General features: G+C 33.5%; 1 protein-coding gene across 15 annotated transcripts in view; it reads right to left on the bottom strand.

Moving 5' to 3' along the window:
* Positions 1–19,546, bottom strand: part of LOC124426118 (alpha-2B adrenergic receptor) — a 100,472-nt gene that overhangs the window by 21,739 nt on the left and 59,187 nt on the right. For 8 of the 15 annotated variants that reach the window (XM_046967433.1, XM_046967424.1, XM_046967453.1 and 5 more), the window contains exons 3-4: positions 11,537–11,941; positions 6,929–11,439 (exon numbers count right to left, since the gene is read on the bottom strand). In XM_046967433.1, the coding sequence (XP_046823389.1) occupies positions 10,840–11,439; positions 11,537–11,941 (1,005 nt within the window). In that variant the 3' untranslated portion in view covers positions 6,929–10,839. Of the gene's footprint in view, positions 1–6,928; positions 11,440–11,536; positions 11,942–19,546 lie in introns of those variants that run through there. The other 7 variants (XR_006942658.1, XR_006942660.1, XR_006942654.1 and 4 more) reach the window with 3 other exon arrangements.

Raw genomic sequence — 19,546 nt, 5'->3', positions numbered from 1 at the left:
GCTCGACTAAATTTACTTTGAAAACTTTCCATATCCCCTTTTCTCTTGTTCCCTTGCATCCTATCACGTCTCATTTCACGTCCATTTCTACCAGTCGAACGAACGATTTTTACCGTCTTTCAAGATGTCAACTGGACAGAATGGAAAACCAACAAAGAAAAGAAAATTTGTCAATCGAAAATTGCCAATGTTATTCTCACTTTTTTTTCGTTCTTTTTTCTTTCTTCTTCTTTTTTGTCTTTCTTTCTTTCTCTTTTTTCTTTTTATTCCCTCACTTGTTTTTTCATCGATATTTTAATACTCAGAGCACGGATAAACGAGTTCTGTACGGAAAATTACGTTGAAAGAAGGCGCGCGCGTATAGCTAGAGAAAGTTTATTCTTGATTAAGGAAAAATTAGGAAAAAATTTAGATTTTTTCGTCTTATATATTACTATCATATTAAAAAATCAAATAAATCTAGATTTGGATACCTCTTTGTTTTTCTAGAAGTTCCAAAATAAAATCAAATTTTTCATTGGATTCTATTCTCGACAGTCTTGCCATTAGGTGACCTGCAAAACCACCCTTTCTTTGTCTTTCATGTACATACATATATACTCTTTCTCGTTTATCTTCTAATTGAGTCTCATAAAGCGAACAAATGGTTAATGTCTTCAGTTACCACAGTTCCAATGGTAGATTGCAGGGATGAACGTGAGGGAGATAAATCGTCGCTTTGAATTTACTTAGACCGGAGCATCTTCTTAAAGGACTCTCTTCGCTTTAAGAGGCAATTTCGTTACTTTATAGTATTCTTCGGACTTCCAAGAGATCGGAAGTTCGCTTTATTAGAACGAACCTTTGATATCTGAATTTCCAAGTTGATTATCCGTGTAAATTCGTTTCGCTCTTTTTAAGGTTCATGACGATTATTAAACGAATAGATTTCGTAAATGCGATGGGCTAAGATATTCCGATGTAATATAAATATTAAGAAGATAAGTATTGAAAATGGAAGCACTTGATGATCCCATTTAATGGGCATTTCGTGAAATTACAGGAACGGTGGTATTATCAAAACTCGAATGAAGTGCTTTGGTGGAATTCGTGAATGCATCGTTTATTGGGAATAATGAGTTTACGTGTTTTTAAGGTACACTCGAACAAAGCTATTTTTTCTCTCTCTTTCTCTCGCTTCCTCTAATTGGATATATCGGGCATGAAAGAAGAAAAAAAAACGGAAGGAGGAAGAAGGAAGAAACGCATGAGAGTTAATGCTAATTATATACTTACTTCTATATCTGTAGTATAGATGCATTAAAGAAAAAAAGTACTCTGTCACGAAAATTTACCGTTGCAGTCGGCCTCAACATCTCTTGTTAATGACGGTTGAACTTTCGTTGATGAATAACCGCGATTACTCACAGTAATAAGCGCCTTCAAAGGATTAAATTACTAGAAGCTTTACTTACATACCTTTGATCCTCGTGTCTTTACATAAACGTCTTTCTGCTCTATTCTGCTCTAACATTAGAACCTCGAGGTACGGAATTCTTCATATATACTCGAAAAGAATCGCAACTGTGCCGTGTAAAGAGATACTGTTACTGTTTCATATCCAACAAAATATTCACGGACATGGGATCTAAGCACAATTTGATCAAAAAAAATTCAAATTCTTTTCGTTAACTAACAATTTATTACTGAGAGACGTAAGGTCTCGGCGAACAATAAATTATACAAATTACAAATACGTAAAGTTCCGAAAAGTAATAATTTTGTACTAATTTTTGAGTTTTGAATTCTGAGTTGCAAAATTATGAATATACACTTCGAGTCTTAAGTCTTGTATGCATAGAATTTTAAAAGAACTAATGAAAAACCATATACAGACTGATCTTCAAAGGCCATATCGACATCTCGGGGAGTAGTTAAATATCTCCTCTAAGGATAGCAAAGATGAAATTAAGATTTCTAAAATATACTAATTATCTGATCAGTAAAGACTATTTTCGAAGGTTCTTAGAAGAAAAAGTTGGTATTTGTAGGTGAACCATATATTGACAAAAGTATAAACAATAGCTTGGCGAGATGTTCTCTCTGCCTTTTTGATCACTAAATGGTTTTATGAAAGATTTTGAGTGTTATATATATCATTCATTTTCTGTCAATATTGCATCCTAATAATTTATTGTTCTGCAAGAGACTTAAATTTTTCGCCGTTTTTTGTTTTTTAATCCAGAATTTTAAATAATGATTTAAAAATTCGTACTTCTGATAAAGACATCTGGTTTGTCGAATGAACGTTATAAATTAAGACTTTCAGTCTTAACATTTATGACGATACAAAAATTATAGTACTATGCTCGTTCAAATATAGAACGAAAGGTCCGTCGTTGACAAGTACCCTTCATTAAACAGGAATCTTTAAGAAAACAAAAAAAAAATCTCGGAGGATTTGATTATTAATTAATCCAATATATTGATATGATAAGGATTCCAAATGGAAATGACCGATTTTAATTTACAATTCAGAGTAGGTTAACACGGAGCAAAGTGCCTTCTCTCAATCTACGTTCTACGCCACTTTTATAAAGATTGCGTTCACCCGTTCATTTTTGCAATTCTGGAATTCATTACAATAAAGTCTATTCGGTTGATTGGCTCTCTCTCTCTCTCTCTCTCTCTCTCTCTCTCTCTCTCTCTTTGTCTCTCTCCCTTCTCTTTCTTTAAGAGAGTTTTTTTTTTTATAACTTATATCCGTGTGTACGTGTCTATAGATAACTTTTAGGTGCCAAAGATAAAAGATTTTAGGTAGGTAAATGTACAACAGTTCGATCTATAAACTCTTTTTTAATATTTCCGATGCTTTTCAATGTAAAAAAGAAAATCGATCGCTTAACGTCTATGTATAATCGTACTCATTCGTTCAAATGTTTGAATCCATATATTTGGTCTTTATTCTTCGCTATAAGGATCTAGATTAAAGGCACCAAGCTCTCTCTCTCTCTCTCTCTCTCTCTCATATCTTTTCCTTTCCTCTGTTTATCCTCTCTCTTATCTTTCTCTCTCTCTCTCTCTCATATCTTTTCCTTTCCTCTGTTTATCCTCTCTCTCATCTTTCTATCTTTCTCTCTCCTCTCTCTCTTTTTCTTTTGTATCTCTTCTTTTCTTCTTTCTATCCTCCCTCTCTCTCTTGTATCTCTTTTCTTATTATTTTTCTTTTATTTGTAAAGTAAAAATTAATTCAAGCGGTTTGTTTGCCTTTTTAAAAATAGATCAACAAAGAAAAGAATAAAATTTTGTTATCTTATGCTTACGAGGGGAAGAAGGAATTAATCGGATCAATGAGGGTGAATGAACAGTAACAGACAGAACACGAGACGTATCTTTTTTTTCCTTTTCCCCTTTCTTTTATAAAACAAAGTTCGTAATACGTTATTGATAATTCATCGAATGTCAGTATACATTGTAGTTATTCGTAATTTGACCTTCGTAATGTAGATCGTCAAATATATGCGATCGAGGATCCTTCGATCTCGATCGGTTCTCGCTTCAATCCACGTTCGATCGAGATCGATTGATTACGCGACACAAAGATATCTCACCGTAGTAACCGGCAGTTTTTAGAAAGATTTAAGAAACAAAACTAAAATCGATAAGAGCTGTCTATACCATTTTTTATTCCAAAAAGAATTGGCTCTTTGTTACTTTTTCGCTCAGCCGCACACGCACGCATACACACGCTCGCATCCAGACTTTCTACCTCTTTCTTTCTCATTATCACTAATCACATATTATTTCGTTATTTTTTCGCCCAATTATCGGTAGAAACGAGTTTCATATTCGCTCGACGAAGTATCTGTTTCATATATATATACACGTGTATATATTGTATGTGTGTGATGTGTGTATATACATACGTGTGTGTTATGTACAAGCCAACGTGAGATATGCGTACGAAATATCGATCGTTCTCATAGTTTCCCTTATCGACACCATATACACGTAATTTCGAACGCTATCATTGCCAACGATATTTCCCGCAACTCGAGCCTTTCCTAATAAAATTCGTGTCGTCTCATAATAAATCGGACATATAATACGTCTTTCGATCAACGAAGAATAGTTAGTAATAGTTATCATTTTTTATCGTGAATTCATGAAAATTTTTGCAAAAACGATTATTTTTTATTCGACTCTTCTTTAGCCGTCAAAACGCATTATACCGTTGGCAGATTGACGTTCAAGATTCAATGTTCTACCTTTTTTATTGTCCCTTTTCCTCATTCTTCGGTTTCACATAATTACGTCTATGCGTCCACGAATTATCGACTGAAAACTTTTCTTCTTTCATTCATTTCATTCTTTCATTTTTAATTTTTCCTCTTCTGTAAACGGCACGGACAGTTAGGGAAAGAGTGGAAGACTTTTGACAGATTAAATTTCCCCAAGTGAAATAAATTTCGCGCGTTTTAAATTTCGTTATTCGATGAAGAATAAATTGGTTTTAATGAAAATAAAACAAGAGAAAGAGTGAGAAGGTGAAAGAGAAAGAAAATTTTTCAGAGTTAAAGAAAAGCTGATGCAAAAGAAATTAAAAACGAAATGACATGTACAATTAACTCGAATTGAATATTCAATTTGAATATGTCGAGAACATATCAAACGAAAGAAAGAAATCTTGATTTTATTTCACGTAGACAATATGTGAAACCAAAAAAAAATTTAAGAAAGGAAAAAGGGAAAGTCCGATCATGAAGTCCTCGAAAAGAAGGATTTTCTGTATGAGAAAATATATTCACTTTTAAAGCGAAATATCCGATCGCGATCGTTTCGCCTTCCTTTGACGTTCTCAAGCGAAGGTCCAAAAGAAATGGAAGGTCTAAGGGATAATGAGAGATTCACGATGAGAGACAGCTTCGTATCGCAATATTGTATCTCTTTTATTCTGATTGTTCAAGCATTTTCGAAATAGGTTAATAGGTATACGGTTCGTATTGTATCAAACTTTCGCGAAATTCGATCGATCGATCGATCAATCGATCGTCATTAATTTAAAACAGGATTGGCAGTTCTGACCGATATTCTCAAAAAATCTAAACGAATTCGGTAAATAAATAAAGATGTTCTTCTAATTGTTTAGTACACTTGATCGTAATGGACAAACAACTTTATAATAGTTAAAAATGTTGATTTTTCGAAAAAACCGCCACTTGAAAGAATTTTGGAACGATATCAACATTAAGCCAATGATCTGAGCGAGGAAGAAGCCATAACCGACGAAGATATCGATTGTCCGTGATCTTGCTCGTTTTATCTTCTATTTTTTTTATTTCTTTTCTCCTTCGAAAAAACGGACACATAATCCGAGATTTCGTTATGAGAGAATCGATCGTTACGAGACGAATGAGCGGCTAGAAGGACTCGATGGAATGCGATTGCAGGAAAAGAAAACGGTTTGATTGAAGATGGATTGTTTTTCTTAAAGCTGCATCCTCTCGAAATCATGCCACATACGTTTCTGAATACACTATCTCCTCTCTTTCCCTCCCTCTATAAAAAGAATTCTCTCTTTCGAAGATGAGAGTCTTATAATGTAGGAATAATATCGTTCGTTCGTATTTTGCAAACTTCTATTAAATGCTTCGATGGATCGATATATTTTCGAATCGGAATATTTGAAATGTACATATATCGAGTCGATGCGCGATCTTTGATCTTGATGTACTTTAAGAATACTGTCTGTTAACTATGCGATCGAAGAGTCTTCAAAAGAATTTAAATACATTTGTACAAGAGAAGAAGAAAGAAAGAGATAGAAAGAAAGAGAGAGAAAGAGAGACAATCAGACAGATAGGCAGAGAGAGAGAGAGAGAGAGAGAGAGAGAGAGAGACAGAGAGAGAGAGACAGAGAGCAAAAAAATGAGAGAGAGAGACAGAGAGAGAGAGACAGAGAGCAAAAAAATGAGAGAGAGAGAAAGAGAGAGAGAAATATTAATGTTAGAATCTAATATAATATATAGCAAACAATATGATTTGAATAACTACAATTATTTGAAAATTCTCTTAATAAAAGAAAACAAGTGGCCGACATATTTTTGGGATGACATGACGTGTAGAAAAAAAAATTATAAAAGATGAAGTTCGTGATCAATGAAAGAAAATTTATCGAAGTAACGCTGTACTTCGTCCTAAGAGTCGCGGAGTATGAAGAGTCGATAAGTGTTACGCCACTTTAACGTCGTGGCAAATCTGTTTTCGAGACGTGTGGTAGAAAATGTTGCAATTCTTCTAAGGACATTACTATTCTGAGATCGAAATCTGAAGCAATTCGTAAGAAACATAGAAAACGAACTCTCCGATTTTTATTGTAAGAGAAAAGGAATAAAATGTAAGTAAAACGCGTGATTCGCCATAGTTTCCTTTTCGCAGACGATCGGTTGACCGTTTTTAAGATAAAAATCCATTTGGTGTGATGAGTCCAGATTGGAGGACAGAATCCATGGCAGCGAAGTCTGTTTGGTTACATTTTTCCATTTTTCTTGCATTTTTCGCCGACGGACACGTTAAAGATTTATTATGCATAGTCGCTATTGTCGCTATAGAACTCTCAGTTTAAATAGACTATTAATTTTTATAATCATCAAATCTCTTAAAATCGGATACTATTACTTATATCTAAAGACTCTAAGCCGAAAATCGGTCGAGTCGGAGTTGATTCACGTCTCACATTTTTGCTTTACGAACCTTTTCATTCTTCTATTTTTCCTTTACAACTTATCTCCTTCTTCGTAATACAGATAATTGAACGAATCGGTTCGAGTTCATCCTTTTATTCCGCATTTCTTTGCTTCAAATTCATGGTCTTTTTCCTCATTTTTCTCTTCTATGTATACGGAAACGCATCTTGTAAATAGTTAATATTAAGTATCTTATTTTCCTCTTATTTTTTTTTTACTTTTTTTTTTAGTTTAACCTTCTCACATTCTCTATAACAGACAATCAACACTATTTAGACAATAGGAGTGTTTTTTTTGTTATTGATATTAGTGAAACTAACAATGATGGTAATAATTGTACGGTGATAGCAATCTTTAATGATATAATAATTATACTTATATTAATTTTTAATATATTATATATGCATATATATATATATATATATATATATATATATATATATAGATTCTTCTCCAATTAATAATATAAGTTCACAATAAATTTACGGTAGTCAATATCATAAATTCTCTTTGTCTTTTTTCTATCTTTCTCTCTCTCTCTCTCTCTCTCTCTCTTTCTCTCTTGTCCCTGTTTTATTTCAATAACTTAATAATGTCTACGACAATTCCGTGAAGGTTTGTCGATTGTCGATCCTTCAAAACACACACACACACACCTTGAAAGCGTTTTAGTGATATCACAGTGATTTCATTGCTCCAATATTATCGATAGAGTTTAGTTTTTCGGTGCCCTGCACGAGATCATGGAAAAAGATTTTTAAAGACGTCGAATCGTTATAATTTAAAGTAAAATATAACGAAGGAAGATTTTAAAAAGTTCTGTATCGTCGTGTTTATTACAAAATCTATTCAAAAGAATGTTATAAATATATGAATAAAAAAATGAAATTTCAATCGATGATCGTTATTAGTATCGTAATTATTACTTTTTTTGATAGAAGATTAAACTTCGAAGTGGAGCGTTCTTTAAGAAATTTAACGATGATCTCGCGCAAACCGCAAAGTTCTGAAGGTTGTACGTCACGGCGGAGGTTAAAGTTCAGAGGGCACGCACGTACTTCAATGGAAATATTAATCAAGATAAATCCTTGAATCCCTATTTGCGACTTTGATTAGTTGATATTAATAAAAATGATAACATGTAATAATATAACATTACGATAATGACAATAGTATCAATAATAGTAATCAATAATTATGTAATATACGTATGTGTACAATCGTTTGTAAATCGTTTCCCTTTGTTTTCCCTTTTAAGATAAATCGTGTACGTGTATAGTACTTCGTGTGTAACGTATTATTTGTGATTACAAGTAACAGTAATGATCGTATTGTTATATTATTATTTATTATTTTATTATTATTATTAGATTTCATTATTATTAGTATTAATATTATTGTTATTGTAATTGTGTTATTATTATTATTATTTTATTATTATTAGTACTATATTACTATTATTATTATTATTATTATTATTATTATTATTATTATTATTATTATTATTATTATTATTATTATTATTATTAATGTTTTTATCCCCTTGTTTTCCTTTTCGTTATTATTTTAGGACAATACGCGCGATGGCTTTATGTAATGTAATTTATAATAATATATTTAATATATTCCTTTGTATTATCTTTGTTTATTAATATCTGATCGGAATAGTCTTATATTAATTCTTTATGTAACGTTATTCGAGTTTTACCTCTTCGTTTTGGTTGTTGTAGATTAATTGTAAATATCTTTTTAATACTTACTGACACACATACAGAGAAAAGATTTTTTTAAATCCCGTTTGCAAGAGATTTGATCAGTCCGGCCTAAGGCGACGAACTTATTGTTAGTACACATATCAAATAATCATAGTTCGTAAGCAATTGCGTTCTTGCGTAAATATAATTACAATTGTATCTCATCGAAATTTGTCAAGAAAGTTTTACCGTTTTTCTTTCCTTCTATCAACTTTAATTTTTTATGCGTTAGTCCTTATCCTTTAATTATCACTTAAATCTAGATCGACGAACACATAACGTTTTCTTAAAAACCAAACTGTGAGAGTACTTCGTTCTTTTCTATTTTTAATAGATATTATTCTCGAAATAATAGTTGTTTTTTTCATTAATCCCGGTCGTCTCGTATTACGTGCTATCAATTTTTTAATTACTTAAAAGTCAAATAGAAAAATATAATAAAAAGAACTAAGAAAATAAAGATCGAAGAGAAAGAGAAAGATTTTTAACGAAATATTCTCTCTATCTCACTATTTTTTCGTTCGAGTCTACTGGTCATCGATCAAATTTATAATCGTAAAATGCATTTTGATGGATACGAAGCATAGCATCGAAACGCCGTCGTTTGGGAAAGTCATTCGAACGTGTAAGCTCCAACGAAAACTTCGTCTCGGCTCGCTGAAAAATCTTAAAGCGTGATATATCTCGATGAAGTGTTTTTAGAGTAACATTCTCGACCTCAGCAACGTGTTTTATAGTCGATCGATCATTTCGTTTGCTCCTCTGAACGTGTTATTTTCTAACGCGTTAATTTCACGTCTTACCTTTGTTTGATCCGTACGCGAAGTTAAATTATTATTTAGAGATCCTTTGTAATCGTTCGAGCTTGCCATTTTTCTTTCAAAATCATCCATCGGGAATCCTCAAAAGCGAAAGGCGAAAAAAGCGATATTGTAAAAAATATTTTTTTGACGTCGATCCAGTAGAACACGCTTCGTATATATACATACACACATATATACATACATATATATATATACATATATACATGTGTATATTTTTCTTTTTTATTAGAAACGACCGAACGATGTTTTAAAAACGAATTGAGATTAAAACAGATATTGCTTGAATGCACGTAGCACATGCAAAGATACGTAAGTACATATGTACGTGTACGAAAAAAGAAACGAATAATAATTGAAAATCGAGGGCGAAGTACGCCAATTTTTCCGATATCGTATGCTTGAAATTCCAAGATTTTTCAAAAAGAAAGAGAAAAGAGGGAGAGATAAAACAGATGAGAGATGCTGTATCGAACACGTCTATGCTAATAATCCGACCAACGAATGTGCCACAGCCTTATCACCGAAATCCATATTGGCTTCCACCCTCTTTCCTTCACTCGTCTCGTATTCGACGATCCGTCAATCACGATACGTCCTTTTCTTTTCAGATATTCTAAAGGCTATCAAGAGAATGGTACGCTACGTTGAAAATTAAAGTGAGGCGATTTTAATCATATTTGTACAAAACGTTATAATCGATAAGGAAAAAAAATTCATATATATTAAAACGCGCAAAGAACCGGATCTATTTGCGACTGTGAAGTGTCCTTATATAGTGTGATCCATTCAAGGATAAAGATAAATTCCAAAAATAAAGACATGAAGAGGAAGAAATGAAAGGAAAATCGTTCTCGTGGAACCTTGTTGTTTGATACATCAAAGGATGACTTACGAAAACGAGTGAGAAACATATTTAGAAAGAAAACCAGGAAGCTTTAGAGGATTAATGAGGAGAAAATAACAAGTACCTACGTACACGTACATAATCGTCGTACATAGTGGTCGTTCACATGTTCTCGAATTTATCGAAGATGAGACGAGAAAGAATTCGTAGCTGATAGTTCATTCCCCCGAAATTGTAAATGATTTGACTCCATCTTCTTTGCTCTCTGTCTCCACTTTATTTTGCCAAACTATTGCATTAGCCTCGTTCATTATTCATCCCGGCATTGTTCCTGGATCGAGGACGATGAGCTTTTGAATCCTTTGTTAATTTTCGTGGAAAATACTTTACAATACAAGGTTTCGAGAAAGTACTCACTATCGAGAGGATTCAATAAATTCCATTGCTATGGAATCCATCGGCTGTTATTTGTGAACGTATCCTTGAGATTTCATTGTTTAAGAGAACGTAATAAAATAATTCCTTTCATTTCTCTCCGAAGGTTTTACGCTTCATTCTCAAGAACCTTCCTCGATCCTTCTCGATCTTGAAACCGATTGATCAGGTAGGTATTTCGATCTTTTCCCGCAGAAGAAATTAGTTCGAATTTGAACATTTTGCTATTTGTTATCCTCACGGAGAGAAGCTGTCTTTCATTTGAAAAGTATACGACGGAACGCCCGACGGAAATCCTTGTTGAACACCGTATAGATAAAAGGATTCAAAGCGGAATTCATGTAACCAAGCCAAAAGGCAATGACAAATGCCTGGCTGGGTATATCGAGATTCGGGAACAGGGGTTTCACGATATAAAGAAGGAAAAAAGGTAGCCAGCAGGCGATGAAGCTACCCATGATGAATCCAAGGATGAGGGTAGCTCGTTTCTCCTTCTTTCTGGCTAATCGTCTCTTCTCTCGCTCCGGATCGCGTGGTTTCGACGATTTTGGCTCGATCACGATTTCTTCTTTTCCTTGGTGTTGAGACGTTTCTGCTTGCTCTCTCTTCAACTTACCAGTTGTCTTCCGACCAAAAATTGGCTGGCAAAGACGCAGCTTTAATGGCTTCACCACGGCACACCTCGAGACGACGCCACTGTCCGACGAAGAAGGATCAAACTCCGACACCATGTCTACATCGATGCCAACACTGGGTGCTCTGCATCGTGCCGGCACGCTCTGACTCGATTGACCGTCGCCGTTTACCGACAAACTTGCCTTTAGGTTGCTCTTTTGAACCGGTACGGGTATCGTTACCTGATGACAAATCGGAACACGTTGAAATATTATCTCAACTTAACTCGTTTAAATCAAATGTAGTCAACGTAAGATCCTTAATAATATGATCAATTACCTTTAAGGTGTCTTTCTCCTCCATAGGTATATTATTACCACCGGCAGGATCGGCCTCGGAGGTGCTGACGTCACTGGCGAAGTCGCAGGTGACGATCGGTATTTGGACTGGTTGATTTTCGATCGTTGCGACATTTTCCAGGAGCGTCCCGGCGCTACCTCCGGCACTCGCTGTCGATCTTCTCATTTCGGTTGCCGGAGTGCTGTGCGTGAAACTTGTCTGTCTGATATCCGGTGATTCCGGTGGCACCGACATCGGCCGTGGCCGTGGATGTTTCCGAATTCCGCGACGCGCTCGAGCTTTCGCCGCGAAATAGATGCGTATATACACGAAGACCATGATGCAGGAGGGGATGTAGAAACTCCCGAGAGCCGAGTACAGAACGTAACCGATGTCCTCTGAGAGCTGAAAGAGAAAAAGTTGGACATTCGTATAGGACACGTGTATATTCTCGCAAAAATCATATTTTTTATAATAAAAAATATGATAATCATATCATTCTTTAAGAAAAGAAATGGAAAATAATCAGTAAAAATATAAGAAGATCGCACACGTTCTATTTTTAATTTTCTATATAACAGAACGTAATATTATCTTCATTATAAAATTTATAATCGATACGACTATGAATATAACCGTACAGCTGTACCATGTATTTTTTCATAGTTGGCAAATAACTCATTATATTGTTTTTTTGCTTGTCTTATTATGTTTCCCCCTGCATTTTTTTACTTTTTCTCTCTTTTATTAGCATTTAATCAGGTTACGAGTTGACACTCTCATATGAGCGAATGTAGGAAAGATGGAACGATTTTTATGCGTGGAATTTAATTTCTCGGCGTTGGACATTTAATTTTTCTTTCACTCGTTTTCCTCTTTTTCATCTCCTTCTAATTGTAACTCAGAACAGCGTCGCGTGAAATTATAATTCTTTGGCATTTTAAATCTCTCTCTTTCTCTTTCTCTCTCTCTCTTTCTCTCTTTATCTTGTCGTCATAGTCGAATGATTTAAAAAAGTCGTGAAAAATATCAAGAAGTTAACGGAGAAGAAAAGCTGTCTGACCGTACTAGTCGATGTTACGCAAATACGCGGAATAACCAGCAATTTCTGTCGACGCGAATGAAGATTTATGGAAGCGTTGAAGTCAATATACAGCGCTGGTTAAGTCAGCCATCCTGGTTCCTTCTACAAAACGAAAACACTTATTCTCATCACTTCTATTGATATAACGATACTGTTTTGTTCCTAATGAAATAATTAATTACTCCAAAATTTCCCGTGAATAAGATTTTCCACGAATGTTAGCAGACTCGTAACTATTTCCAGAAGACTTCCTACCAACGATATTTTTTATTTTAAGCTTTCTTTGTCCATTATTATCATGTGCAATATAAACGTGTTTTAATAAGTACTATTTCGTACATAAACAAAAAATATTATTGAAAAACATTAGTTAAATCCAGTTAAGATTCCTTTAGTCGTGAAACCATAGACGGGTCATCATCTGTTACAGAATAAATTCGATTTCAACTGTCAATTCGAGAATCAGTTTGGATTTCATCACAAGCTGAAAGTAAATCCATGAAAAATGTATGCTCAACAGATTGCACCACGTACATTTTCAGCGTATAAACGTTTCAAAAAGATACTATCGATTATTAAGTTGTTAAATGAACGGCTATGTCATATACTTGAAAATTCAAGAGATCAGAAATAAGTAAAATAGAAAAAAAGGAATAGAATCATGAAATTTGTTTTCTATGCGAATGAAATATTATCCTTTTTGTGGTTTGCTCTTCGACTTTTCGTTATCCAGCAGTCCTTTTTTCCAGCATACTATCGTATTCCTTTCGAACGGACGGTTATAAGCGAAAGCTGGTACGTTTATATCTAATTTCAGCCATCTCCCTCTTCCAACATCAAGAAGATACGCGCATCCCTTCTGCCGGTGACGATCTCACCATACTCCTTCTTGTTCTTATCGCCATCATCTGGTGCTGATGACGTCTTCGTCGCTTACCACTTGCTCTAATTTTTCCTCTGATCCCAATTACTCTATTTTCCGACCTTTCTCTCTCTCTCTCTCTTTCTCTTTCCTCCTTCTTTTCTCTTCCTCTCTTTTTCTTTCTTTTCCTTTCTCTTTCTCTTTCCTTCTCTCTTAATCATCCTTTTCTTTTATCTTTCAAGAAACAAAATCAAATTCATCATTCAAAACAGTTCGAATAGTTTTAAACTTTGTCATTTTATTAATTAAATCGCAAAATAACGTTTAACGTTTTAAATAATTATGAACGAATGAGATCTTAAATGAATACGTTTTTGGGAAATATTAATAAATAAAAAGGAAAAGAAAAATGAATCCACAGAATTGAATGCGTTGCAAACTAAAAACTTTTGACACGACATGATTTACGTAAAACCTTTATAAACATTCTTTTAAAGGGAAAACATGAAATAAAAAATGATAAAAAAGAAGAAATTGATGGACCGTTGATTCGGTAAAAAATTATATGTATCCCGTTCCATTTTCTTCTTATGACACGTAACGTTCATCGATAATTCGACGTCCGAGCATCGTATTTTATAACCGTATGAACTTTCAACACAGTTAAGAAGCTCGTAGGTCGACAGCTTCCGAATGATGCGTATTATGCCATTATGAAAATAAAGCAAAAATAAAATAACTTTACCGCGATGTATCCGGCGAAGAGAGATTTTTTCTGAATATTTTTTTAAAAATAATGCATATTTTTCCGTGAAATTGTATCGATTCCTACTATTGGTCGTGGTTTACTATCGTAGATAAGAATGAAAACTCCGACCCACATTCGAGGCTATACACTAACTTGTCAAATCCTTATATATACGAATAAAAGATGTAACGAAAGAGATGCAAGTTGCAATATTACTCGATAAAAAATACTCAAACTTTTTTCATTTTTTCTGACTTTATTTCATTTTTTCAGTGTTTCTTGTTGATACACCTTTTTTCTTTTTTTTCTTCTCTTTTTTTCTTTTATAATCCTCATCTTTATGCACGGATGAATAACTAAAGGTAGCACAAATATTATCATTCCACTTTCGTAAGGACGATAAACGACTTTTTAAAATAGTAACGCGAGTATGCTCATGATTAAAGATAATAAAAAAGCTAAGAAAATAAATGAAAAAATAAAGAAAAAAGTGAGAAAGCGAAAGAGAGGAAAAGAGATAGAGAAATAGAAAATATCATCTCTCCATAAAAATAATTCCGATTGTGATCATCTTTACCTCTCTACTCATACATACTTTACCTCTTTACCTCTCTACTCATACATATTTCATCAAACAAGTTGCCCCATGACATTGTTCAGAATTATAATAAATATATCCGTTTATCTATATTTTTATCTTTTTCCTTTTCCTTCTTTTCTTTTATCTTTTCACGAAAGCTATACCTCCGCGATTATGACATTCTTTGTCGGATGAAATATCGGATCGCAGTCGAAACAAGAATAAGACGAAAGCTTTCTCAAGAAAAATTCACATATGATTAATTTCTGACATGAGCCTTTGAGAAAGAAAAAGTAGAATAATTAAAAATAAAAGTAGTCTATGTATTCATATACTATAAGTGTGTAGGTTATACTTTCTATATGAAAATGTCAGCATGAAACCTCGAGGAAAACTTTGAAAAGCTTCGGCGCAGTATTATTGAAGATAAAACGCGGCTCGTTTCGTTTTTCTTTTCACCTCATACAATTCTAGGACTTAATTGGAAATGAAAAGAACGAAGAAAAATGGAACGGCTCGATAGAAAGAAACGAAAACGTTTTGTATCGAGAAAATTACATGTCTCGCAAAAATGTAAATAGCTGTGACGTAATCGATGTGAATGTCAGACGCAGATGAGAATTTTTTTGATATCGGTAGAAACCCACGCGTGAATAAATGCGTATATACTCGATCTGTGAAAAAGAGCTTATGAAAAAGGAGAAATAGAGGAAAAGAGAAAGTGAGGGTAGGCAGAGAGAGAGAGAGAGAGAGAGAGAGAGAGAGAGAAAGAAAAAGAAAGAGAGGTAAAGAAAAAGAGAAAGAGAGAGAGAAAGATTGAGGAAGATAGGAAGGGAAAAAGAAAGAGAAACAGAGTACGAGTATGAAATTTGATATTAATGCTGATAATAGGGCGAGAATTATATATAACTCTTTTTCTTGAGTTATCAAAATTTCATCTTCTTTAAAAACATGATTGTTTCTTTAGAGCAAAAGATAAGCCATTAACACAAATCGATATTATTTTCTCTTTATCCACTATTGAGATCGTATTGTTGCTAATTCATTTTGCGTTAATATGAGGCTATTGGACTTTTATTCCTGCGACTCGAAAGAAACAAATCGTTATTTTATTGGCGCCTGATGAAACTGGAATTCTACTGTCTTTTTATAGTAAATTAGCAATACGAGGATTAAAATACGAAGATAAACATAGCCATTAAAATGGTTCTTGGTACAATTTTTAATCTCATTGTCGTCAAAATTCTGATTATTTTGTCAAAAGTAATTTGTATTTGCTACGATATTTAAGAGCTATAAAAATACGAACAATTTTACGATCGTCGACAGAATGAAAAGACATAGAATATTTCTTTTGCTTATATATGTAAATACATATCTCTCTATTCTGTTCTCATTATTCTTGGATTCTTGACAAACTTACGCGTCTTACATGTAATAAAAATAAATTTTGATCGCCCAAACGGTTCGCAAGCAAAGTGATAAATTCTAATAAAGAAGTAGACCATAATATATAAATGTACTCGAAATTTTATGTCAATCCTGTGAACGAATAAAAAAGAAGAAGAGAGAGAAAAATACAAAGTAAATGATTGAAGTGAGGGGAAGTTTACGATCAACCCAGAAAATACACACATTCATATATAGATAAGTTAACACACAAAATGTATTTTCGTATTCGCGTGTGAACTTTTGTCGTAATACTTCGTTCCAAAAAATGAAGTCGCGCTTATGCCATACTTCCCACATTTTTGTGAGAAATGTATCTATAAAATGTGTGTGTGTGTGTTCACGCATACGTGCGTCTATTAATTGTTCACAATACTTTCTTTTAAGGATCATATATCACTATAGCAAATATCTTCCCTAGAAATTCGTATGTTCGCTAAAAAAGAGCATAGATAAGAAACACATTGCCACCTTTGTTCGAGCTTAGGCATTTTTTAATTGAGTATCCTCAATAATGTGCCAGGCCGGGCAATAAATAAACATCAAAAGTAGATGCTTTGGTGTGATACGATGATCAAAATAAAAAGGACACACATGGGATTGTTTAAACATTTGAGCGAACTATCCTGATCTGCCCCAACCAGTATGCATCTGTCCTTCCCTTTCCATATACCGATTTTATTTCAACTCCGCCCTTTTTATTCCCTTTCGTAATCTCATTATGGTCCTCGCGGGAAGTTTCGAGAATGATAATAGATATAAAAAGAAGGCGATCAGTCAGTCAGACAATCAATCTATCGTTGCAAATAATAAGCATTAAAACTGTGTTACTTACCATAAACTCTATTTTTAATTATATTTCACTTACATTCTACCATATCCCACATATCGGAGGGATTACTTTTTGGAATTATAAAAAAATACTCTAAAGCGAGTAAGCGAGTAACGTTTGAACAAACTCGCTATAAGGGTCGACTAGTAAGAAAGGAGAAACAAATAGATAGATGGATAAATAAATGGAGAAAGAAACTAAGAGAAAAAGAGAGAGAGAGAGAGAGAGAGAGAGAGAGAGAAATGACAACCATTTAACTTTCTAAATTTCATCTTAGGAATTCAATATATACCAATTAGCTATTGAATAAACGAATATATTATTGGTTTATCCATGAGTACAATTTGCAAATATTATCTTACCAATCGTTTTTATATTTTGTAAAATATATGCAATGCAACATGTTATTTCTTTTTGGTTCTGTAAACAATACTTTAAATAAATTACACGGCTACTGCACGTTATTTTATTTCTATTGATATATGTATGCCCGTCCTCCGTTGCGTCTCAATATTGACAAGTAATTTTAGTTACATGTAAAAGAATGTCATCGTTCTAAATTTATTTTGCATTAATTACATATTCGGTTCATGATAATAATTATTATTACGTATGGTTTTAATTTATTATTACAGTATCATTATCTTGAGTCATTTATGTTATTCTACTAAAATTAATTAATTGCATACACATATTATTAATAATATATCAGTAATAATATTGTTAATAAAGTCCACTAAAATTAGAATTATGCGCGAGATCGACATGTGAGATAATCTTATTAATAACGTATTAGAATTTTTATTATATTTTATTAGAATTTTGGTTCATATAATTTTCAAAACGTAAATATTGTAAGATGAATTTATACTTCTTAAATAATTAAAATTCTTCGTGCAATACGTTTCAAATAAATATATGATATTAAATGCAAAATGGATCGATTAAAATAAACTTTCAATAAAGAGTCCGATGATTTTGAAATGTAGAAGACACAATCGTTGACAAAGATATGAGTACTCTTAACCTATCGGACTGGTACATTGACCTAGATAATTTCTTAACAGACACCTGTCGTCATCGAGATAGCTGCAAAAACGCTCTACTATCCTTGTTGCACGTAGCCTTATAAACGTGTATCTTATATGGTCATCGAGTAAAAAAAGTCAATCGAGTTCAATGCCTTCTTTCTTATACCTTCCTTATATACAAACTCACAATGTATAAATTCTTAGAATCAATGTTACACCGAAGACCGGGCAGAAAACTGTTTACTTGTTTAAGATGACTACATATAATGTGTATATTATTCTTAAAAGTTTTCACGTATCGACATACGAAATTCAAATGGAAGAAATGTTTTTTAGCATATTCGTAAAAGTCAGTGCTCCTTGTTAGTTGATCCGTATCACATATATAAAAATGCTCTAAATGCTTGAAAGCACGTCTGATGGGACGCACATAACGAGATGTATACATCAAGAAGGGAGACGAAATCAACGAAAAGAGAGGAGAAGAAAGAGAGAAAGAGAGATGATTCACGTGAAAACATGAGCATGGCTGATCTTTTCGAAGCTAGCGTGCGTCTATACAAAGTACTTTCAAAGTGAAATCTAATTTATGGAAATTTATAATGCGCAAGCACTTTGCGGTTTTCTTGCGGAAACGTGTTAAGGGAAAAGTACTGTGAGCGAGAGGCAGACAGACAGGAAAGGTCTGATGGAGGAATAAAAGGAGGGAGAGTTGAAAATTCATCGTCCTTTCAGTCTTGAAAGAGGAAAGAATATGAAATAGAATGAGAGAGAGAGAGAGAGAGAGAGAGAGAGAGAGAGAAATATTCGTCAGTACGTGTCACGGCATAGTCATGAACTTTACAAAAGCATTAAGTTTTCGATCCACCAAGAAAAATTAGCCTCTTGAAGCTTGCAGAACCACATAATTGTCGCCTCTTGCTTGTTTCGTTCGTTATGAATATGTCATTCTCTATCCATCTATTTTTCTCTCGTCTGCGATTCGATCTATCTATTTTCTTTCTGATTATCCAATTGATGAGAAATGTTTAATCGTCTGAAAAGAATTTAATTTCCAGAACCACTCGATCGTATCATCGATCATATTTTCAATCCTGTTTTGATACAAATCTAATATCAGATCGTTAATGTATCATGTGAATTTAAAAGAATTCGCGACTATACTAGATCATTTTTTCTAGAAAAATTTTTCGATGTCACAGATTATTTTATTTATCATTATTTACTCTTATTTATTATCATTAGTCAAAAAAGAAATGATCTTGTTATGTTACGAATAGCCTTTACATTACTAGGGAAAAACTTGAGGATATCAGTGGCATGATATGTGGCCACTGTGTCACCACAACGAGTTCAACTTCGAAGATTCTGCCGGTTTCAACCGCACATGGCCAACCCTGAACATACAACTCTATTCGTATCTA

This window comes from Vespa crabro, chromosome 1 (assembly GCF_910589235.1).
Source record: "Vespa crabro chromosome 1, iyVesCrab1.2, whole genome shotgun sequence".
In the NCBI taxonomy this organism is placed as follows: Eukaryota; Metazoa; Arthropoda; class Insecta; order Hymenoptera; family Vespidae; genus Vespa; species Vespa crabro.
The sequence above is the reverse complement of the archived record's forward strand: the minus strand, read 5'-3'. Positions and strand labels throughout refer to the sequence as shown.